Below are 24,800 nucleotides of genomic sequence, written 5' to 3'. Positions count from 1 at the left end.
AATTTTTAGGGGAATTTGGATGTTTTTGGGATATTTTGACCTTGAAATGCATAAATTTGGGTCTTAAGCTAATTTTATGATATTTTTTTAAAATAATTTAGGGTTAAAGGTACTCAAATCCTAAATTAAGGATATTTTGGAGTTAAATGGGATTCAAGGGTGTTTGAGTTGAAATAAAAAATTATTTATGGAATGTTTGTTCTGAAAAATTGTTTAGAGAGTAATCTTGGGCTTGTAATCTGATTTTCAGATCAAATAAAGATAGGTGAAGCTTCTATGACTGTGAATGTCAAATGTTTTTAAAATGAATTCTTTTAACAATTTTAAAGCATGATTTTCCTTGAAATGAATTATTTATCTTCATGAGTTGCTGAATATGGTTGACTTACATAAATGTTATGAGTTATATTTTTCAACAGCTATGCTCTAAGCATAATTATATGATTCGAGCATTATTAGCATGATTCTTTAACTTTATAATTTTAAGGAAAGATATGTGCTCTTCATGCTTTGCTATCTATGGATTAAGTGCAAAACCCTTATATTTTAAAAGTATAATTTTACAAGCTTTGAAGTATGTATTCTAACTTAGAGACTCCCGATACTTAAGGAGATCAAGGTATCTGGAATGTCCAAAAAATGAGTATAGTATGTCTTTGGGACCCATCTTGGTACACACATAGGTTTTGGGCTGTGTGTAGGGGTGCTTAGCCTTTTTGAGGTATTTCTACGTGCACGTAAGAGAGTTATCGACGCAGATTGTATTGAGATTGCTCTACATCAATTAAAGTTATTGAGTTGAGTGTATTGAGCTTACTCTACCTCAGCTAAGGCTTAGGGTACAAGTTTATCAATGTTTTATGAATTATGAGATTTACAATTTTTATGAATGTTTTATGAATTATGAGATGCACAAGCATGGTATTCCATGTTTCAAGGGTTTTCTAATATTCCTAGTTTGATATTACGAAAATGACTTTTGATATTGTTGTTTTTGCTAAGCCAATTAATTTTAAAGCATATTTATAAACTCTAAATTCTAAAAATCTATTCTTGGTTTTTCTAGGTTTTTCATTGAGTAGTATTGTTTCCAAGCATGTTTATATTTAACTAGTCACTTACTAGGCTTCCCAGCTTACGATTTTTTTTAAGTGTCTTCTTCCCCAGGTAGCAAAAAGTTCTCTGTACCTAGCCTACTGTAGACAGTCTACCACATCCTTGGTTTACGAGATAGATCAAAGTCTTTCTAGGTCTTAATTATGTACTTTATTTTGACTCATTGTATTGTACATATTAGTTGGGAATGGGAGGTTACATATGTGTTTGTAAATATTTCTATATGTTGGGCCTAAGTATGTAAAGAGTTTTTTTTATTTTCTACTGGCTTAAGAAATTAGATGGATGTTATAATTATAATATTGATTATCAGGTCAAACAGATGAATAGGTTTAATAGGAAACAAGTGGACAGTAGACGTCATAAAAGGGCTGTCATTTGCTATCTTCACATCCCTTCCTAGGTTAAGAGGTTAATCTCGGAGGGAGTTTGAATCAGTTCTCTTCATTATTAAGTCAAGGGTGCTAGATTTTTTAAACCAAACCGGACCGCACCAGTCAGTTCACTTCGGTCCGATCTGGTTTGTCGGGTTTGTCCAATTTATGCACACCCCTACGTGTGGAAAGGTTGAGAACACCAAACATCTGACCACATTGGCAGGCAAGCAGTTTTGTCTATTTTGTATTTTCGATAAACAAAAAAAAATGAAGAAAGGAGAAAGAAAAAACCCATGGAAAGAAAAATAAGAGAGAGAATGAAGGAAACAAAACAATGGAAATTAAGAAGAAAGAAGAAAATCAATGGTAAAAAGAAAATCAATGGAGAATAGGAGAAAGGAAGAAAGGCAGAGGAAGAATGGAGAGAGATTATTTAAAATCAAGAAAATAAATAAAATGAGAAACGAGATGTCAAAGAAAATAATTTCTAATGGCCGCTCATAGAAAAAATTATTTCAATTTAATTTGACATTTCAAAATAGACTCATCACCTGATGAATATCAGGAAAGTAACATATTGAGACATACCAATTTCTGTCATTGTAAAGTTTTTAAAATAATTTTTTGTTTATTTATTTTAAAACCTTTGTAAATTATTAATTAATTAATTAATTTATTTATTTTAAAATCTTTTGCTTTGAAAATAAGATGACTTATGAAATCAATTTTGGATTAGTTTATTTATTTTAAAATAAAGGGGGAAAGAAAACTCTTTTTTACCTTTCTTTATTTTTGTGTTCCTTTATTTAAAAATGATGTCAATGAATTATTTTAGAAAAAATCAAGTTTCCATTCGAAGAAAATGTCTTTTATGAAATTAAATTTTTTTAATGAAATTATCTTAGGAGAAGGAAGAAAATATTTTTTTATTGAAAAAACTTTTTTCTTTAAAAAAATACTTTGAAATCAAATCTTAACATCCCAAGAAAATGATTTCTTTCCTTAAGATCCCAAAATGTCGGTATCCCGAATATTCTAGTTTCATCATTGAAATAGTTTATTTTTTGATAGAGGTATTCAAATAACAAGACAACTCGAATAACTTCTACCCAACTCAAAATATAAAGGTTGGGTTGGACTAGTTTTGTTCTTGATTGGATTGGGTTAAAACTTTTCTCTTTTGTTGGATTGGGTTGGGTCGTGTGACTAAAAAAAATTGGGTTGATCCAACCCAACCCGAATTTTATATATACTAATAATATAAATTTCTCTTCGTTTAAAGTTTGATTATTTTGTATTGATTAATTTGTGAATATTTAATATTTTTTAAAAAATTTGTTATGATGTTTGTCTTTGAAGTTTGCAATAAATATCATAAATATTTGATATTTAGTATTTAAATTTTATGAGATTTTAGTTATTAGTCATGTGTTGTATATAATTTACATATTTTTAATTTTTTTTAAAAAAAGTTATAACCCGACAACTAGCAACCCAACCCGACCAGAATTTTAAGGGGTTGGGTTGGGTTGGAGACTTTATTTGAGTTATTTAGATTGCCAACTCAATCAACCCAAGTTTTTCTGGTTGATCCTAAAAACACCCGCAACCCAACCCCATGTACACCTCTACTTTTTGAAAACATTGCATCAAATACTAAAAATATATCTAAATATATACCATAGATTAAATATCATAATGTGGGAAAGATATTTAAAGAGTCATTCTTAGATATTTCTAAAAATCAAATGAAAATAATATTAAGTCAAAACAAAAAGTGAAATTCTTATAAATAGAAAAATCCTAAAAATATTTATACTTTATAGCAAAAAGTTCCAAAAATACAAAGTTCCAAAAGTGTTTGTACCTTTTAAACTTTTTGCTATAAAATGTAAATATTTTTAAACATTTTTTTATATTTAAAAGACCCAAAAAAATTATATAAGAAAACAAAACAATCTAAATAAGGCTAATATACAACAAATACATAAGTCAAATATTTACAAGACTTGACAAACTTAATTAATATGTACATACCATCAAATGCATAAAAAAATTATGTTGGTTCAATATTCAAACAAGTATATCATATCACTCGATGATTTTTAGAGATAAAGAATCACGTACTAACATAGATTTAAACATACTAGGATATTAAATAAAAGAAAACAAAAGTAATATAAGAAATAAAAACAACTTGCTTAAAAAGGATGGATAAAATGTGGAGATGAAAAATAAATTGTGAAAAAACAAAAAAAGTAGTATTGTTAAAGAAAACTTAAGAGGGCTAGGGAGGGAAAAAGTTGGAGAATGAGAGGAAAAAGAAAAAGGAGGATTTTGATAGAGATTTGGTTTATGGATAGAGAAGTGGAGAGATGGAGAGGAAAACATGGAGAGGAAAAAAAGAGAGAAAATGTGAAGAGAAGTTAGGAGGTGGGATGGATTGTTAGATGAGAAAATGAGAGAAATGAAGAAAAAAAATCAAGAGGGGGGAGAAAACATGAGAGGAAAAATTTGAGAAAAACCACTAAAAGTCTTATTTGATTGTTTGAGTGTAAGTATTCTCCCAAAATGTGTTAATGCTCATCTAATTTATAGAAAACTCAAATCCTTTTTAATTAGAAAAAATTAAAGGGTTGACTAGACAAATAGCAAAATTTAAGTTTTCATTTGAAAAATAGAAAGAAGTTTTTAAAATTGTAAAAATGGCAAAACAGATTATAATAGAAAATAATGATTAATAATTGTCAAAACTACCCCACATGAAATTCTGAAGGTTAAGGGTTTCACAACCGTTTGAAAACAACAAATACACTCTACTTAAACATCTATCACATGGTAAACAATGCATTCTGACAAAGTGTGTAATCTACCCTGACACAGTAATCAATGAATTTCAACAACTCACATCCATTTAAACAAAACTCCAACCAAACGTTATGCCCTAAAATTGTTCAAGTCTAATGGACAGAGCAACCTTGTCCAACTGCCTCATGTAGTGCTCAAATACAACAATTGTGTACGCTCTCGCACACATATGGAAAGTGTCCTCAATTTGATATGACTTATGATCCTTAACAAGGTTCTTATACAAATGAAATGCATACAACCTATGTTCAGCAAAATCATAGATAGAACTAACACCCTTTGCTATACTTTTGTGACCATCAAACACAATAATATTGTCGTTAGAATCCCAAAAATAGCTTTAAGATTATCATTTTCAGAATCAACAATGGTAAATGCAAGATATACAATCTGCGAATTGTCATCAAGTGTGCAAGTAGCCAATAGCGTCCCTAAAAATTTGTTCTTTAGACTAGCACTATCAACTAACATAATAAGGAAACAAAATTTCCATGCATCTATGGAAGAATTAAGGGTCATAAAATAGTACTTAAACCTACCTTCATCATCAGATTCTTGTGATGTATATGTTTCTGTAAGGAATAAACATCCAGGTTGATTATACAAGACAAAATAGACTATATATAATTTCTTCAACTAAATATAGACCAAAAAATACTAGGATTATTTTCAATCAATGCAGTTGAAAATGATGTCAAAACTACATATAAGAATTCAGGAGTTCCCCTAAAGGAATTGAGAGCAATCTCACGATCTCTCCAAGCTTTATCATAACTTATATTTACACCGTATTGTCTTCTCATATAGTTTAGAATATCATAAGGACGAATGGAACTTTATCATTCATTTTAAAAAAAGACTTTGTACACTCAACAACAATCTAAGATTTTGCTTGCAAATGATCATCTTTAACAATGTCAATAGAACATTGATGGATATTGATGAATTTTTGAATCATCCACACACCACTTCTGTATACATATGCACATTGATACCAACCACAAGACAAATCCTTACAACAAATTTTAAATGAAGTTTTTTTTTGACCTAGTAGCAGTAAGTTCAAAACTATTTTTAAGAGCAAGCGAATAAACCGCTTTCTTCAATATAGACTTGCTCCTAAAAAGTAAACCTACTTTAATGATTTCAGTGTTGCCCTCAGGAGGTTGGGAAGAAGGATCAATTTTTGCTAATTCATTATACAAATACAATGTACTTCCAGTGTTCGGGGCAACAGATGAGACATGGTCAACTGCTACATATAAATCAATTTGGGGGAACTCTGATAAAACTGACATCAACCTTAAAATATCTTGATCTTCAACAATCATAATAAGATTCGAATTGGGGAACAAATTTGGTACATTATCAAACGAGATTATAGTTAACTCACTTGACGGAAAAAGTTTACCTTGGTATATACCACAAATTGTTGGAACGGTGAATCTGATGGAAGATGTGCATCAAAAACTCAAAAATCATGGTAATGAGAATTCTTATCCTATCAACCGTCAAAGAAAAGTCTAATCCATTGTAAAGCTATAGCAAAAACAATAGCTTGTAAAAAACCCACAACAAAAACTAAATCGATAAACATTTTGTGTGAGTAACAAAGGTGATGCTATTTTTTTACGATAGTAATGGATATTTTTTTTTTCCAAATCGTCAAAATAATATAAAACAATTTAACCTTCAAGGATATAAGAAATATCCTGCTAATTTATTAAGAATCTGTATAAAATTATGAAAAACAATTCAAAGATTTAAGTAAATTTAGAATTTGATTAGATAAATGAAAATTGATAATATAAGGATATTTAAAATATAAATTTGGTAGAAAATCTGGATATTTAATTAAACTGAGATTAATTGTAAAAGTGGTTAGACAGAATCAAAATTAATAATAAAATTTGCAGATTATGTTAACTACGTGAGGAAAATCAAGAGGACAGTTGTTCTTGAGAAAGGGTAATTGTTCTTGAGGAAAATCAGCAATTAACCTGTCTACAAAACTCGACCTTGTTTATGATTTACTATTTGTAGTTTCAATAGTAATAACAACTACAAATCAAACAAGGACAAATCAAGGATTTAGAAATTTGTGGTCATGTGTATGTCACGTGAGTTACCATGAATCTTATTATTGGTCGATTTTGCCATTTTTCATAACGAAATTCTAAATTTTGTCATACGCTCCAATTTTTAAAAATAAATCTGGCCAAATTCAAAAGAAAAAAATAATAATAATTAATTGAATATTATTTGATTGATTTAAAAAACATTTGACATGATTAGCTCCTCCCAAAATTGATAGATAGAAATTTTCCATACAAAAAATATTTGAATATTCAAATTTTATTCTTCCTACACAAAATATCTTTTATTTTATTGGATGAAAATAAGGACAATAACTTTCAAATTTTGCTCTCCCTAAAATGTAAAGATTGTTTATTTTTCTTGAAAACTGGAGGATTCTAAATTACAGAAAAATACAAAAGATTACAAAAAATAAAATCGATAAAATAAAATATCAGATAAATTTAGGGATCTACTAGCCCTAAGCTTTAAAAAGTGATACTTTATTTTGAAAAATAAATCTAAATGATCCCATACCTATATTAAATTGACCATTAGTCGACCAGATGTGACATTGTTGGATTGACAATTTTAAATGACTATATTGAATTTATATTGTTTCTACATATCACTTAGGCTTTATTTGATAACCATTTTGTTTTTTATTTTTATTTTAATAACTATTTTCATCTCAAATTTCTTTATTTGTTATCTACTTTTTACTAATAGTTTAAAACATGAAACCAAATTTTACGAACTAAAAAAAAATAGCTTTCAAAAAGTTGTTTTTGTTTTTTTAAATTTGGCTAAGAATTGAATTATTGTACTTAAGAAAAATGCAAATCATGATAAAAAATATGAATGATATAGGCTTCATTTTCAAAAACAAAAAAAAAAAAATAATAAAATGGTTACGAAATAGGGTTTTAGATTTTTGTTTTCATTTTCTCTTTCCCTCCCTCTCTTTTTCCTCACTTTCTTCTCTCATCGTCCATTGAATCAGCCTGCCAAAAGATAAAGTTTCGCCTATTTGCTCAACTCGGTCATCATTAGTGGTAGTTTTAGACAACATGTAACCATCAAATTCTCAACAATATTTTTTCAATTATTTTTCGATCATTACATTCAAATTAAATCTTGAATCTATAAATTACAAAGAAAAACCATTAGGCTTCTGTAGCAAAAGTTGACGTAGACTTTTTTGTTCCAACGGATAACAAATTAACAAGGAAAGCCTTGGAAATTTAGATGGAGTCCATTTTGGAATGTATGTAGCTTGATTTAAGCAGTAAGTTTTGTTAAGAAATTGGAACCCTGTATTTTTTTTTTTTTTGGAGACTTGATTTAGCTGAGCCTTTTTTTTTTTTTTTATTCAGAAGAAAATAAGTAGTGTTTAAAATCGCCAGATTTATCACCAACGAAATAAAATCCTATGGATTTTTCATAAAAAAATTTGTTACGAAATCGACAAATAAATACTACAGAAACCGTAAATTAATAGAAAATCGATAAGCAGATTTATGTGGTTCACTAATATTGTTTTATTAGAGAGACTACAGATTGAAAAAAATATAAAAGTAAATAAACCTTAAAAAAATATATATAAATATAAAAGAAGATAAACATATATATAGAGAAAAAAAAAAGAGAAGGTAAATATAAAAGAAGATAAATATAAAAAAAAATAAATATTATTAAAAGAAGATAAACATAATAAAAAAAAAAAAGAAGAAAAAAAAAAGATAAAGATAAACATTAAAAATAACAAAGATAAACATAAAAAAAAAAAAAACATTAGGATAAAATTAAATAAATAAAATATAAAGAGAAAGAGACGATAAATATAAAATAAGGTAAACATTTAAAAATAAAAGATAAATATTAAAAAGGAAGAAAAAAAGAAGAAAGAGATTAAACTCATTAAATAAAAAGAGGATAAACATAAAAAAACGAAGCATAAAATAAATATAATAAATATTAAATAGATAAAATTATAAAAATTAAGTAAACATTAAAAATAAAAGGATAAATATAAAAAAACCAGAAAGAAAAAGAAAGAATGAGATAACATTAAAAATAAAAAGAAGATGACAATAAAATAAATAATATAAAAGGAGATAATATTTAAAATAAGTAACAATAAATAAATAAAATATATAAAGGAGATTGTCAACTAGTGACAAATAAGTTAACATTAAAATAAAAGATACATATATAAAATAAAGATAAACATTTAAAATAAAAGAAATAACTATAAAAAAATGAAAGAAAAGAGGGAGGGATAAATATAAAGAAAGAACGATTGAACTAAATAATAAATAGAGGGAGATAAATTATAAAAGAAGATAAACATTAAAAATAAAAAGATTAAATATATATATAAAAAAAAGAAAGAAAGAAAAGAAAAGAGAATAAACATTCAAAATAAAAGAAGATAAACATCAAAACACCAAAAGTAAATAAAAGAGAAAAGATAAAAGAGATAAACATAAATGAAGATGATTAAAAGGAAGATAAATATAAAATAAGTTAACATTTAAAATAAAAGATATATATATAGGGGTGTGATTATATATAAAAGAGGGGAGGAAGGAAGGGAAAGAGTTAATACATTAAAATAAAAGAAGATAAAAATAAATAAATAATCAGTAAAAGAATGATAAACATTAAAGAAAAAAAAACAAGGATAATATTTCAACAACGATTAATAAAAAATAAATATATATAATTAAGGAGGAGGGTCGGAAAAAACTTTCCCTATAAATAGGGAAAGGCGCACTTTTGAGTTAAGCAAAAAAAAAAATCAAGAGCATTTCAAGACCAACCATAAGAAACAATTAGGATTGCAGTAAAGGTAAGTAGTTTATCTCATCTTAAGTGTTTTATGGTAGTATACTTTTGATATGTTGTTTTATTACGTTCTTATTTATGTTGCATTATATGTTTAAAACACGTTTCTCATCAAGGGACCTCATGCATTATGTTTGTTCACAATTATGTTAAAATCAAGTTTTAATTAGATATAGGTTATGCTTCCAGGGCTGATAGGGCATGTATGGTTGCACCCCTCTAGGCCCAATCTTACGTTATATTTATGTTAGGGATTAGCTGGGTATGTATGATTGCACCCCTCTAGTCCAACCTTACGTTTCTGCTAGTAGTTGATGTTAGATGTGACTCTAGACCTACTGACTGCATGACCCGCTAATCATCAGATGGGTTAGTTTTCGCTTAAGTCCTCATCTTCCTAACAGGGCGGAGGAACTTACGTTGGAAGCATAACCAACCACCTCATGTTATTATAAGTATATGTTTTGGGTCTCAATCATATGTTTTCATGACATGTTGCATGTGACTGTGCATTTGGTCACTACCTTAAGTGAGAACTACTTACTGGTATATTATATACTCATCCTATTTTACTGACTTTGTAGGTAAAGACACAGCGTAGATGGCATGATTGGACGTCACTCAAGTGGCCAACCATCAAACTCACTATTTTGGTCATATAGGCATTTTGTTCCACTACGCTAATGTTTAAGGATCCGATGTTTTGTAAAATAAACTTTTGTATAGTTTTGATACTTAATTCATAAAATTTTAGATGTGTTCTTTTGAAATTTTTACCAAAACATATCCTATGATAGAAAATCTAAGTATGCATGTCGTAGCGGTCGAACCTTATAATGTAAGGATCTGGTCGTTACAGTTTAGTATTAGAGCATTTGGGCCAAATAGGCTCTATTGCATTAGAAGAGTCGTGGTATTTGGTGGTTCGGTCTGTTAAGTGATGCCCATATTTATGCTAAATATGCTGGTAAGTGGAATTTTCAAATAAGTAATTTAGTAAATAATTTAATAAACATAAGTATGAGTAAATAAATAAATAAATAAAAATGAATAAACATAAGTATGAGTAAATAAATAAATAAATAAAAATGTAGGCTTAGATTGTTTCCTTGTTATGAAAGAATGTGTGTACCAGATGGCACCACAACGAGTTCCAACACGACAAAGCAGATCTCGAAATGAACCCACAGGGGATCAAAATCTAGGACATGGACAAATGCCCTATGTGTTACTTACACTAGAAGCACTACAAATACTAATACAGAATATGGGTAATGGAAGCATAACCTCGTCAACTGCACCAATAATCAATGATACAAATGACTCAAAAATCATTTGAGAATTCAGGAAGTTCAATCCTTCAATATTTGACGAATCATGCGTAAATCCAACTATAGCATAGAATTGGTTAATAGAAATAGAAATAGAAATTATTTTCCACCACATGAACATCCTAGAAGAATAGAAAGTAAATTGTGGCACCTTCATGTTAAGAGGTGATGCAAAGTTCTGATAGGAATCCACACAAAGAACAATTAAAGGTTTGATCTCGTATTTCCCATGGACAGTAAGATACCTGAAGGAAGTGGAATTTCTTAATCTTCGTCAAGGGAACATGTCAGTGGCGGAGTATGAACGAAAATTCGATTGCTTATCTCATTTTGTTCCCCGGCTAATAGACACAGAAGAGAAAAAGGTGGAAAGGTTTATCAAGGTATTAAGAAAAGGCATTCGAGACACGGTCACTACCTTCCGAAACAAAAAATATTCACTTGCCCTCGAGTCGGCCTTACTCATGGGAGTAAATCTCGATGCCAAAACGTCAATTCCTGAACGAGGATTAATGCCAAATCAAAAGAAGAAATTCTACCAACAAAGCTTCCAACATTCACAACGGCAAGCTAAACATACCTAAGACACTCAGGGCATACATTCACAATAGAAGAGCCAAATTTTCTCATATATTAAGTGCGAAAATTGTGGAAAATACTATCACGGGAAATGTCTTTGAAACTTAGGAGTATGTTTCCATTGTGGCCAGATAGGTCACTATGCAAAGGCTTACCCAAAGCTCGTCACCCAAATATTAACTGCTTAGACCACCTAGCCTACCAATAACAAGGTTATCCAGCAGTAGAAAGGATGGGTGTTTGTTATTACACGTCAAGAGGCAGAAAACCAAGATACAGTTGTTACAGGTATATTACCCATCCTCGGGTATTACGCATTCACTTTAATTGATTCGGGCTCTAGTCATTCATTCATATCTACAACATTTGTAAAACATGCTCAACTAACATCAAAGCCCTTAGGCTACATTCTATCTGTTGCTACTCCATCTATGTTGGCCAGCTCAGCTGTGGAAAACTGCAAGTTGTCAGCATCAGGACATAAACTAGGGGTGACTCTTATCATTCTAGACATAAGTGATTTTGACATAATACTAGGTATGGACTGGTTAGTAGCAAACTATGCAAGCATAGATTACCATAATAAAGAGGTCATTTTCACCTTTCCAACAGGAACCAAATTTAAATTTAAGAGTTCTAATATACAATCAGCCCCAAGAATAATTTCAGCCTTAAAAACTAAACATTTGCTCAACCATGGAGCTTGGGCATATTTAGCAAGCATAGTGGATTTACGAAACCAAAAGGATGAAATTAAGGTCATTCCTGTAATAAGAGAATTTGAAGATGTATTCCCAGAAGATCTTTCAGGTGTACCACTTAGTCGAGAAATAGAATTCTGTATAAACCTAATTCTTGGAGTTGAACCAATATCTAAAGCACCAAATAAAATGGCGCCTGCAGAGTTAAAAGAACTCAAAATACAATTACAAGAATTGTTAGATAGGGGATTTATACCTCCTAACGTGTCTTCATGGAGAGCACCGGTCTTATTTGTTAAGAAGAATGATGGATCAATGCGTTTATATATAGATTATCGAAAGTTAAATAAGTTGACAATAAAGAATAAACACCCACTCCCACACATTGATGCCTTATTTGACCCATTACAAGGAGCCTTAGTATTCTCCAAAATAGACTTACGATCTGGATATCATCAACTGCGAATCAAGGAATCTAATATTCCCAATACTGCTTTTCGAATAAGATATGAGCATTATGAATTCGTTGTGATGCTCTTTGGATTAACTAATGCCTCAGCAGCCTTCATGGACTTGATGAATAGAATTTTTAAGGACTATCTCGATAACTTCGTAATCGTGTTCATAGATGATATCTTGGTATATTACAAGTCTAAGGAAAAACGTGAAAAACATCTTAGGGATGTCCTTTCTACATTGAGAACAAAGAAATTATATGCCAAAATTCTCCAGTTGTGAGTTTTGGGTGCGACAAGTTGCCTACCTAGGGCATATTATAAAACAAGAAGAAATCTCAGTGGATCCTGCTAAGATTGAAACAGTTAGCAAATGGCCTCACCCAACAACGGTCAGTGAGGTGCAAAGCTTTATTGGATTAGTAGGATATTATAGATGATTTGTGAAGAATTTCTCAAGTATAGCATTACCCTTAACTAACCTCACCAAGAAGAATAATTCTTTTGTTTGGAACCAAGCATGTGAACAAAGCTTCCAGGAACTAAAAGAAAGATTGACCACAACCCCTATTCTCACTATACCTGATGGATCAGGGGGTTTAACTGTCTACAGTGACACATCAAAAAAGGGGCTTGGTTGTGTCTTAATGCAGCATGATAAAGTAATAGCATATGTTTTAAGACAACTTAAACCTTATGAACAAAACTACCTTGTCCATGACTTGGAGTTAGCAGCAGTAGTCTTCGCTTTAAAGACATTGAGACATTACTTATATGGGGAAAAGATCCAAATCTACACTGATCATAAAAGCCTTAGGTACTTTTTTACCTAGAAGGAGTTACATATGAGGCAAAGAAGATGGCTAGAGTTGGTCAAAGACTATGACTGTGAGATCCTCTATCATTCAGGAAAAGCTAATATTTTGATTGATGCTCTTAGCCGAAAGGTAGCTCACACGGCAGCTTTGAGTACCAACTTCAAACACATAATGAATGACCTGGAAAGAGCTGAGATCTCACTAATACCAGAAACCATCACAACCCGAATAGAACAACTAACTGCAAGTCCTACTTTAAGGCCAAGGATAGTTGATTCACAACAAACAGATACATACCTAAACAACCAACTGCAGTCAGAGAATGGAGAAACCAGTGAATTCTCTACAGCCCCAGACTTTACACTACCGTGGACTTCTATGTGTACCAGATGAAGAATAAATTAAGAAAGAACTACTGAAGGAAGCCCACATGTCATGCTTTTCAATACATCTTGGGAGTACCAAGATGTATCAAGACTTGAAAGCACATTACTAATGGCGTAACATGAAAAGGGACATAGCCGACTATGTAAGTAAATGTTTAGTTTGTCAACAGGTGAAAGTTCTAAGGCAACGACACAAGGACTCCTCCAGCCTCTAAATGTTCCAAAACGAAAATGGGAGCATATTTCCATGGACTTCATCTCAAGACTCCTGAGAACTGTTAAATGCCACAACATGATCTGCGTGATTGTGGATCGACTTACCAAGTTGGCCCATTTTCTATCCTGTAAGACTACTCACACTACAGAAGAACTAGCTCAAATGTACTTAAAAGAGATCATTCAGTTACATGGAGTCCCAGTATCAATTGTTTTGGACTAGGACCCTCACTTTGTTTCCAAGTTCTGGAAGAGTTTGTAGAAAGGAATGGGCACCCAACTAAATTTCAGTACAACCTTTCATCCACAAACTGATGGCCAAACAGAACGAGATAATCAGATCCTAGAAGATATGTTGAGGGCATGTGCTTTGGATTTTACTGGAGCGTGGGATTCGCAACTGCACCTTATAGAGTTTTCCAATAATAATAGTCATTAGGTGACGATTGGTATGGCTCCCTTTGAAGCCCTATATGGAAAGAAGTGCAGATCCTCAGTACATTGGGATGAAGTAGGGGAGCAAATACTACTGGGACCTGAGTTGGTGCAACAAACAACAGAGGCAATTAAGTTAATTGGGGAAATAATGTGAACAGCTCAAAGCAGACAAAAGAGTTATGTTGATAACCGTCGAAAAGAGTTGGAATTCAAAGTAAGAGATCATGTATTTCCAAAGGTAGCACCAATGAAAGGCATTATGCGTTTTGGACGAAAAGGCAAACTTAGCCCCCGCTTTATTGGACCTTTTGAAATATCAGAACATGTTGGCCAAGTGGCTTATCGATTGATGTTACCATCAATTCTTTCTACAATACATAATGTCTTTCATGTATCGATGCTTCGAAAATATGTATTTGACCCATCACATGTAGTAAATTATGAACCCCTACAAATAAGTGAAAACTTGGAGTATGAAGAGACTCCAATCTGCATCCTAGCAAGAGAGAAGAAATCACTTCGTAATTAGGAAATAAGTTTAGTGAAGGTTCTCTGGAGAAATCAAGAAATAGAAGAAGCTACATGGGAATGAGAAGAAGAAATGAGAGCCAAATACCCTTATCTATTTAGGAACCAAGAAACTTTCGAGGAAGAATGTTTTAAGGGGGAAGAATGTAACAACCCAAGTATGTGCATAAATTACAAGCTAAAATTTTTTTATTTTGTAAGACTTGTTAGAGAAGACCAATTTTAGATTTAATACATAAGGTTAAAAGTTGGTCCATAGATATCCTTGAATAATTGACAAATAAAATCTTAATTAAACAAATATCTAAACAATAAATATCTAATAAATAAATAAATATGACATAGAAAGATATTTTAGAAGAAAAATCTAGTAAGTTTCTAAAGCAAAATAAATTATGATATGACTATGTCGGTTAAGTAAAGAAATAAATTAAAGGAAATAAAAAAAAATATATACCAATGTATACATGTATGTTGGTTAAAATAAATAATAATAACAACAACAACAATAATAATAATAAATAATATGTAGAAGGTTTAAGATAATAATGATACATTTTTTTAAAAAAAGAGATAAATATAAAACATTAAAGAAAAAGAAAAGAAAAGAAAAGAAAGAGATAAATATAAAAGTAGATAAACATTAAAAAAATAAATATAAAAGAAGATAAACATATATAAATATATACATATATATAAGAGAGAGAGAGAGAAAGAGAAGATAAACATAAAAAGAAGATAAATATAAAAGAAGATAAACATAATAAAATAAAGAAACAAACAAACAAACAAAAATAAAAGATAAACATTAAAAATAAAAGAAGATAAACGTAAAAAAAAAAAAAAGAGATAAATATAAAATAAGAGAAACAAATAAATAAATAAATATAAAATAAGGTAAACATTAAAAATAAAAGAGAAATATATAAAAAAAAAAAGAAAAAAAAAAAGAAAAAAGAAAGAAAGATATAAACATTAAAAATAAAAGAAGATAAACATAAAAAGAAAAGAAAAGAAAAGAGATAAATATATATATATATATATAAAAGAAAGAGATAAACATTAAAAATAAAAGAAGATAAGCATAAAAAGAAAAGAAAAGAAAAGAAAAGAGATAAATATAAAAGAAGATAAACATAAATAAATAAATATAAAAGGAGATAAATATAAAATAAGGTAAACATTAAAAATAAAAGAAAAAAGAAAAAAGAAAGAAAAAGATAAACATTAAAAATAAAACAAAGATAAACATAAAAAAAAGAAAAAAGAAAAAAAGAGATAAATATAAAAGAAGATAAACATAAATAAATAAATATAAAAGGAGATAAATATAAAATAAGGTAAACATTAAAAATAAAAGATAAAGATAAAAAAAAAAAAGATAAAAGATAAAAAAAGATAAATATTAAAAATAAAAGAAGAAAAGAGATAAATATAAAAGAAGATAAACATAAATAAATAAATAAATATAAAAGGAGATAAATATAAAATAAGGTAAACATTAAAAATAAAAGATAAATATAAAAAAAGAAGAAAAAAAGGAAAGAGATGAACATTAAAAATAAAAGAAGAAAAAAAATAGAAGAAAAGGGATAAATATAAAAGAAGATAAACATAAAAAAAAAAAGATAAATATAAAACAAGATAAATAAATAAATATATATAGAGAGAGAAGTCGGAAAAACATCCCTATAAATAGGGAAGTGGCGCACTTTGTTAACAAAAAAAAAAAAAATCAAGATCATTTCAAGACCAAACCATAAGGAACAATTAGGATTGCAGTAAAGGTAAGTAGTTTATCTCACATTCTCTTTAAGTTTTTTATGGTAGTGTACCTTTGATATATAGTTCTTATTTATGTTGCATTACATGTTTAAAACACGTTTCTCATCAAGGGACCCCATGCATTATGTTTGTTCATAAGATTAAATTTTAATTAGATAAAGGTTATGCTTCTAGGGTTAGCAGGACATGTATGGTTGCACCCCTCTAGGCCCAATCATACATTATCTTTATGCTAAGGATTAGCAGGGTATGTATGATTGCACCGCTAATTCAACCTTACGTTTATGCTAATGGTTGATGTTGGATGCGACTCTGGCCCTACTGACTGCATGACCCGCTAATCATCAAATGGGTTAGTTTTCGCTTAAGTCATCATCTTCCTATCAGGGCGGAGAAACTTACGTTGGAGGCATAACCGACCACCTCATGTTATTATAAGTTTATGTTTTGGGTCCCAATCATATGTTTTCATGACATGTTGCATGTGACTGTGCATTTGGTTACTACCTTAAGTGAGAACTACTTACTGAGTATATTATATAATCATCCTATTTTACAGACTTTGTAGGTAAGGACACAGCATAGGTGGCATGACTGGACATCGCTCAAGTGGCCAACCATCAAACTCACTATTTTAGTCATATAGGCATTTTGTTCCACTACGCTAATGTTTAAGGATCCTGGTATTTTGTAAAATAAACTTTTGTATAGTTTTGATACTTAATTCATAAAATTTTGGATGTGTTCTTTTGAAATTTTTACCAAAACGCATCCTATGATAGAAAATCTAAGTATGCATGTCGTAGCGGTCGAACCTTATTATGTAAGGATCTGGTCGTTACATTTTCTACAATGCATTGTGCATCCCAGCGCTGCCCTAGAGCGTTGTGACGCTTCAAAGATCAACACGCGCATCCATCCGTTAGACGACACCTTCCACTCGAGAGCATTCTTTTGAAGAGCACTGTGCATCAGTGCAATTTCTATAAATATTATCTTAGCCGCCTAGGGTTATGATATCCAATCCCAACCTATTTTCACAGCTTTTCTCTCTACTTTTCCTCTGATTTTTATTTTAGAATGTACTCAAGCAATTCCTTATCGATTGAAGCCGATTATGAGCTAAGGTATCTCATTCCTGCTTGGGTTTTAGGATTTTCTCCTTTTTGTGTAACTTGTGAGTATTTGAACTTGGTTTATTTGTATTTGTTGATTTCCATTATGAGTTAATGGAGTATAATCATATTATCTTGCGATTATTGATTTTATGATTACTGCTTTAGATTGGCATATAATTAAAGTGACATGCTGTTGTATGTTAATCTGTAAGAGGCAATAAGTTAGGTTAGCTTGTGAATCGATAACGATAAACATTGCTCTAATCAACCTAGGAGGAAATTAGTTAAATGTTTAATTATGCGCTTAAAAATTAAATAATCAACTTAACTTTACCCTAGATCTTAATGTAATTAGGCCAATTTGGATTCGCAGGCTTCTCATCAATTCACTTTGGACTAATTAGTTAATTAGGACAATTAATTAACTTTTCTAATTAATTTGGTTAAGTATAAACAAAAAACTTAAATCAACTTATGAGAATTCAATGATTGAATATACTAAATAGGAAAATTTCGCAATAACCCAAGCTAGGTCTTTTTCATTAATTTTCACAACTTTCTTTGTTTTCTTTATTTTTATGTCAACACTTTACTTGTAACCAACCCAATCTCAAAGCCTCCCCCTCCCCTCTACCTCTAACTGTGAATATTTTACTAGAGAAACTCAACGGTTCCCTGTGTTCGACCCATGCTACCACTACTACACTTTTTGGTAGAAACAAAATTTATTTAAGTGAGAGTTGGCGACAAACTTCCACCAATGAAATTGACAGGTGGGTATACATGCCATTATACTACAATAACATCGATGGACAGATGCATGTGTTGATCTTCAGAGCACCCAACGCTCTAGAGCAACACCACGACACTCAATGCATTTCAAGAAAAACATGGTCTCGAGAAAATGCCCCATGCACTGAAAGGAAAAATTGTAATTTTTACATGTTTTTTTTGTCAATTAATGAATCTGGGCTTTGTTTTGGTCAATTTTAGCTCCATTTTGACTCTAATGCCTAGCTCTACCTCTTAGTTGCTCGCGATACCTATAAAATCACTAAACAAACGTATAAAAACTAAGAACGATCTCGAATTAAGTAGATCAAGATAGCACATTTTCGATGCTATCAGTGGGTTGCTATAGTCTACTCATTATTTGGAGTTCCAATTATAATAGTTGATGTTTCCAACTATTATAACTCACACGTACAAGATTACTATTTCAAATCCCTTTTTGCTATAGTGTTTACTACTTTCTATCCATCATATTTCATTCTCATTCACTTAGATTAAAATAGTCTACATCCCAAATATAGACTATTATAACCTAGACTAAAATATTCTACATCTCAAACACAAATTATTATTAACCTATAAACTATTATAATTACTAACTATAATAACTAATTGAACACCCAATACCCCTTAAAAGGAAAAGGGAGGAATTATTGGATTGCTTATGCATTTAAAAATAACAAGAAGGGGAGAATGAGAGAATGAAAAAAATATAATATTGTACAACGGGAGAATTATAAGGAAGAGAGTATGGAGAAGAAAGAAAATGAAAAAAAAATAAAAATAAAAATTGCTACATGATATAGAAACAATATAAATTGAATAAATGCCTTTTAAATCATTTTAAATTGTCAACTCAATAATATCACATTATTTTTTTTTGTTAGTCAACTAATGACAAATTTAACACATGAACCCTTTAGAATTATTTTTCAAACATTAGGGACTAAAACTTTTGAAAATTTAAGGATAAAATAGACATCAATCCCAAACTTTAAGAACCAAAAGTATATATTTTACCCTTAAATTATAATTAAAATATTTAGGACATATGTTTGATAACGTTTTCATTTCTCGTTTCCTCATTCTTATTTCCCATTACTTGTTTTTTAAGAACTACAAATAGGAATATGTTAGGTAATTATTTCTGTTTTTTATTTTTTGAAAAAGAAAAAGAAACAGATACAAGAACTTGTTTGATAACTATTTATTGTTTCTTGTTTCTCATATTTTTTCCTATGACTTTCTTCTTATTTTTTTTCTATCATCAGCCACCACCTTTGACCATCAACGTTGCCAAACTCCAATCACCGCCCCACGACCATCTCCAACCACTATCTTTGGTGTCCAACTCCAACCACCACCACGAATTTTAGTGACCATCTTTCGCGACCATTATTTTACATTATTAGTTCATAATATTTTAGAGTCATCCTTTATAATAATTTGATATCAATAAAAACAATATTAGTATATAACAAACTAAACAAACTTGTATATAAAAATACTCTTGAGAAAGAGTTGTTGAACATGTAAGTGTTTTTATTTTAAAGAGTTTTTATTAAAAGCGTTTAAATGAAAATGACTTTTCTAAAAACATTTTTTTCTTGTCAATCCAAACATGACCTAAATATTGTAGTTGTAAAATATTAAAGTGAAGTTAAATGAATGTTTTAGTGAACAAAATTCATACATCGTAAAATTCTATGTACTAAAAAAATTCAAAATTAAAATAATATACATATATGAATATTGCAATATTTAAAATTCAAAATTAAAACAATATTTAAATATACATAACTAAAATTTTGAAATTTGAAAATTAAAAATAATATTTTGTCCAAAAAATAAAATAATATTGAAATATTAAAATTTAAAATTTAAAACCTACATATAAATATGGGTTGTTTTCTAATATAAAAAAATGAACCAAAATATTTATAAAATATTGCAAATTTTAGATCTATCAATGATAAACTTCTATGATGTCCATCAGTGTTATTTTCTAATATAGAAAAATAAACCAAATATTTATAAAATATAACAAAATTTTAAAAACTATCAATCATAGACACTAATGGACATAGATATCGGTAAAACCAAAGAGTGTTCACCTTCTCATCGCAAAACATAAATCTATACAAACTTTGAAATGGCAAAAATATATTAGAAACTGAACTGATCAAATATATCTCCGGTTCGAGAAATATTTCTTAAAATTTATCGATAAGAAATAGGAATAATTATTAAATAAGTCAGTTTCTTTGAAAAAGAGAAATAAAAATAGAAAATAAAAAATATATATATATTATCAAACGGGTCCGTAACGTTCATCACGTGTTTGCTTATTAGCCTAAAAAAAAAAGAAAAAAAAGAAATGAGCATTATTGTGTGCATCCAGCAGGATGATGTGCATGTTTCATTATTGCTTCTTTTGTATCACTGCTCAGTTATTGGATATTTGGCCACAAGTAGCTTTTTTTCCCTATATTTTTCTATTTTCAACATTTTTATTTTAGAGCCCATTTTATAATATTTTGATTTTTGACTTTTAGAGATTTTTTAAATTAAGCTTATGAACGTATTGAGTTTCTTTATTTTATTGTCTATTATTTAAAATTATTCAAATTATTTTAAGTCAAATTTTAAAAACTACAAATAAAAACGAAAGAAAAAAAAAAAACTTCTAAAAAATTTGGTTTTTTAGAGTCTGCTATAAATTCAATAATGCTTTTATAAAAGATAAAAACAGTTGTAAAAAACTTGTGAGATAACCAATACAAATTTCAAAAACAAAAATCACGTCAAAATTTACCTTAGTTATTGAATTTTTGAAAAAAAAAAGTCCTTTTTTTTGTCATTTTATTATTTATATGTATCATCATTTATTCAATGAACCGATGGCAAGGCCTTCAAGTACTTATCTTGATGTAATAATGTGGACCATGCAATGAAACTATATAGGATATAGGACATTCGAGTATAGGAGGAATAAATTTATATTGCATTTAAACGTGATCAAAAGATCCTAAAGATAAAACCACGCTCAACAGAAATGAGTAGTTACTATCTATAAAAATGAGATTCATTTTTTTTTATGGTACTTTAAATATCGGAATGCATTGAATCTGTTATTTGGCACTTCAAATGATCAAGAATGGGTCTCGCTTATATACAAATTATAAACTCTCTAATCTCTTTGGCACCTTTGTATATTTGTATTATATGATTTTCTTTCTAATAATAAAACTATTTTCTCCCTCTGTGTCTGTGGACGTAGCTAACATACTATTAGTAAACCATGTAAATCTCTACTTTGTTCTTTACTATTCATATTTCTTTTGTTTGTCGATTTCATTTTTGTTATAACAAACTAGAATAAGAGCCAAACTGTAAGGGCTCGAAAACCACGTTTTTGTTTAACAAACAAAAATATCTGTTGTGAACATGAAAAACAATAAGCTTATCAGAATGAACAATTTCGGTTTATGAAAGATCAAGATACGATCCTTGATAAAACAATAGGGGTTGTGGACATCGTTGTCTAAGAAATCGGAAAAGGTATTCATGTATGACAAAGAGTAGAAGAGTCTTGAGGAGAAGGCTTCGTTGACGATCATCCTATGAATGGCTAATCAATTAGAGAAAGTCAGACATTTGGATCAAAGTAAGGGACAGAAAAATTCTGGTAAAAAAAAAAATCGAACAATAAAATTTTGAAGTCCAAGGGTCTTAAAGCTGATGATATCTATAATTATTGTTCACTTTTTTTGCTTGTCGATTTCGTTTCTACCATGCGTTAGCTATAACTATAAAAACTTCAAAGTTAAGCGTCCGTGTTCTTGACTTCAAATAATTTTTATATGAGTAATCTCCCCCAAATTTTTTCTAAAAAGCATTTGAGTAAAAACAAAACATGCTCAAAAATAATTCATGTTAGTTGGAATGATGTACCATATCTGAGCTTTAAAGAAATGATTAAAGCAAGCGTGTATTAGTAGAACATAAATTATTCCCTCTTTAATATATACTCGAATTGAATACACTTTGAAGACATAGGTAAAGAGAGTTATAACATCAAATGGAAGTTAAGCACAAAGAGTGTTCATCAAAGACGGAAGAAGATGGGCAAGCCATCGTCCAAATGTGGAGATACATATTCAGATTCACTGAAATGGCAGCAATAAAATGTGTAATAGACCTCAAAATTGCTGACATTATAGAAAGTTATGGAAGCCCAATGACATTGTCACACTTATCCTCTGCTTTAAATTGCTCTTCTTCACTCCTTCACCGCATCTTGAGATTCCTCATTCATCGTGGAATTTTCAAAGAAGAAACCATTGGTGAAAACCAGACAGCTTATTCACAAACACCTTTGTCTCGTTTGCTAGCCACCAATGTTGAGAGCACCATGGCTCCTTTGCTTTTACTGGAAACAAGTCCAGTGATGCTTGCAGCATGGCCTAACTTGAGTGCTCACTTAAAGAACAGTGAGACTTTTCCATTTGAGATTGCTCATGGAAAGGATTTGTGGAGCTATGCTGAAGCAAATCCTGAACATAATGTGTTGTTCAATGAGGCCATGGCTTGTTATGCTAAGGTGATTGCTTTTGCTATACTTGAAGGGTGTGGGGATATTTTTGATGGAGTTGGATGTTTGGTGGATGTTGGAGGAGGAAATGGAAGTACTTTGAGCATTTTGGTGAATGCTTGTCCATGGATGAAAGGTATTAACTTTGATCTTCCTCATGTTGTGTGTGCTTCCCCACAATATGAGAATGTGCAGCATGTTGCTGGTAACATGTTTGATTTTGTCCCAAAAGCTGATGTTGCTTTCCTCAAGGTTGGTATATTTATGTATATGTGTGTGTTATTTGTGTTTTGTTTGTTGAGGGTAAGGCTTTGTTGGGAATAGTTTTAAAATGGTTAAACTCATTTTGATATTTCCAAATCAATTATTCGATGTTTGATATTACAACTGTTAGAACATAATCTTTAGATCGCTAAAATTGATTTGGTATATGATTTTTTAAATCATGTTTTTGGAGTGATTTTGAATGTGACAAAAAAATTTTATTTTTTAATCTATGAGAGTTGGAACTTTGATCCACTATTTTGAAGGCTTTTTGTTCTCGTCCCATTGTTTGAACTCAAAGACAAAAAAATTTTAGTACTAAGCTCACCCAAAGATTCAAGACTTGGGACCTCTAAGCTGGTATGATTGAGAGACTCCAAGCTGTTGCCAACAAGACAACCTCTTGAGGTCAAAAAGTGAATTTTCACCATTTCAAATCAATGTAGTATCTCTTTTTCTCCGATTAATATTGATTTTTACTCATTTACTTGGATTTTGTACAAAATTTTAAAACTACAAGTGGGGTAGTGTCAAGACATCAGTTGGTAGTTTTTTGTTTTAAGTTTTTACAAATTAATTAAGCCTATAAACATTCCTTGCACTTCTAAATTTCTTGTTTTATCATCTACTTACCAAAAAAAAAATCAAAAATCAAATCAAGTTTTGGAAACTAAAAAATATATACTTTTCCAAAACTTATTTTTGTTTTTGAAATTTGACTAAGAATTCAATTCCTCTAATCTAAAGAAAGGTACAAACCGTGATTTAAAAGAAAAATTAAATTATTAATTATCAAACGAGACTTCAATATTTAAAATTTTTTTGAATTTTTGAGATTCAAATTGAGTGGATTCTACATGATTGGAATGACGAAGAATGTATTAAAATTTTGAAGAGATGTAAGGAAGCGATTCCAAAAAGTGGAGGGAAGGTGATAATTGTAGAAGCAATAATTGAAGAAAAGAGTGAAAACAAGAAGGTATCAGATGTGGGATTGATGTTTGACCTAGTGATGATGGCTCATACAAATAAAGGGAAGGAAAGAACAATTGAAGAATGGGCATTTGTTATCAATGCAGCTGGCTTCACTCGATACACCATTACACCCATTCAACCTATCCAATCACTTATTCAATGTTTCCCTTAAAACAGAAACAAACAACTTCTTCTTCTTGGATCACATATGCATTGATTATTGCATCCACTATTGTCTTTAATCTATTTCTACTACTTTGTCTCAATGTATTAAATCTTTATGTAATTTTCATTCGTATAGACTAAATTTTTGTTCTAGATTATATTTAACATAAGAGATAATACATCTGATCTAAATATCTCTACATTAATATGATATTATTCATTTTGAACATAAACCTTTATGGTTTTACTTTTGGGGTCAAACAAAAGACCTCATACCATCATATTCTTATTAACTAATGTAAAACTTTTGTCGCATTCTCAATAGTCCTCCCCTCAAACAAAGCACAGTCGAGTCTCTCTTCAAAAAG

General features: G+C 29.8%; 1 protein-coding gene and 1 long non-coding RNA gene across 3 annotated transcripts; both read left to right on the top strand.

Annotated features, from left to right (window-relative positions):
* The first annotated feature begins 16,450 nt into the window (after positions 1-16,450).
* LOC120078401 lies at positions 16,451-17,279 on the top strand. Its single transcript, XR_005482003.1, has 2 exons — positions 16,451-16,526; positions 17,084-17,279. It is a non-coding gene; the product is annotated as an uncharacterized LOC120078401 (long non-coding RNA).
* A 5,158-nt stretch (positions 17,280-22,437) lies between these two features.
* On the top strand, positions 22,438-24,533 carry LOC120077655 (acetylserotonin O-methyltransferase-like). 2 transcript variants are annotated; one of them, XM_039031611.1, is made up of 2 exons: positions 22,438-23,280; positions 24,188-24,533. In XM_039031611.1, exons 1-2 carry the CDS (start codon positions 22,516-22,518, stop codon positions 24,437-24,439), a joined length of 1,017 nt encoding a protein of 338 aa, XP_038887539.1. In that variant the 5' UTR covers positions 22,438-22,515; the 3' UTR covers positions 24,440-24,533. The 2 variants fall into 2 exon arrangements, with proteins under 2 accessions (XP_038887539.1, XP_038887538.1); XM_039031610.1 differs by having other exon boundaries at positions 24,140-24,533.
* The last annotated feature ends 267 nt before the right edge of the window (positions 24,534-24,800 follow it).

The sequence above is a fragment of the Benincasa hispida genome, chromosome 5, assembly GCF_009727055.1.
Source record: "Benincasa hispida cultivar B227 chromosome 5, ASM972705v1, whole genome shotgun sequence".
NCBI lineage: Eukaryota > Viridiplantae > Streptophyta > Magnoliopsida > Cucurbitales > Cucurbitaceae > Benincasa > Benincasa hispida.
Note: the sequence above shows the minus strand (reverse complement) of the source record. Positions and strands in the feature narration are given on the sequence as shown.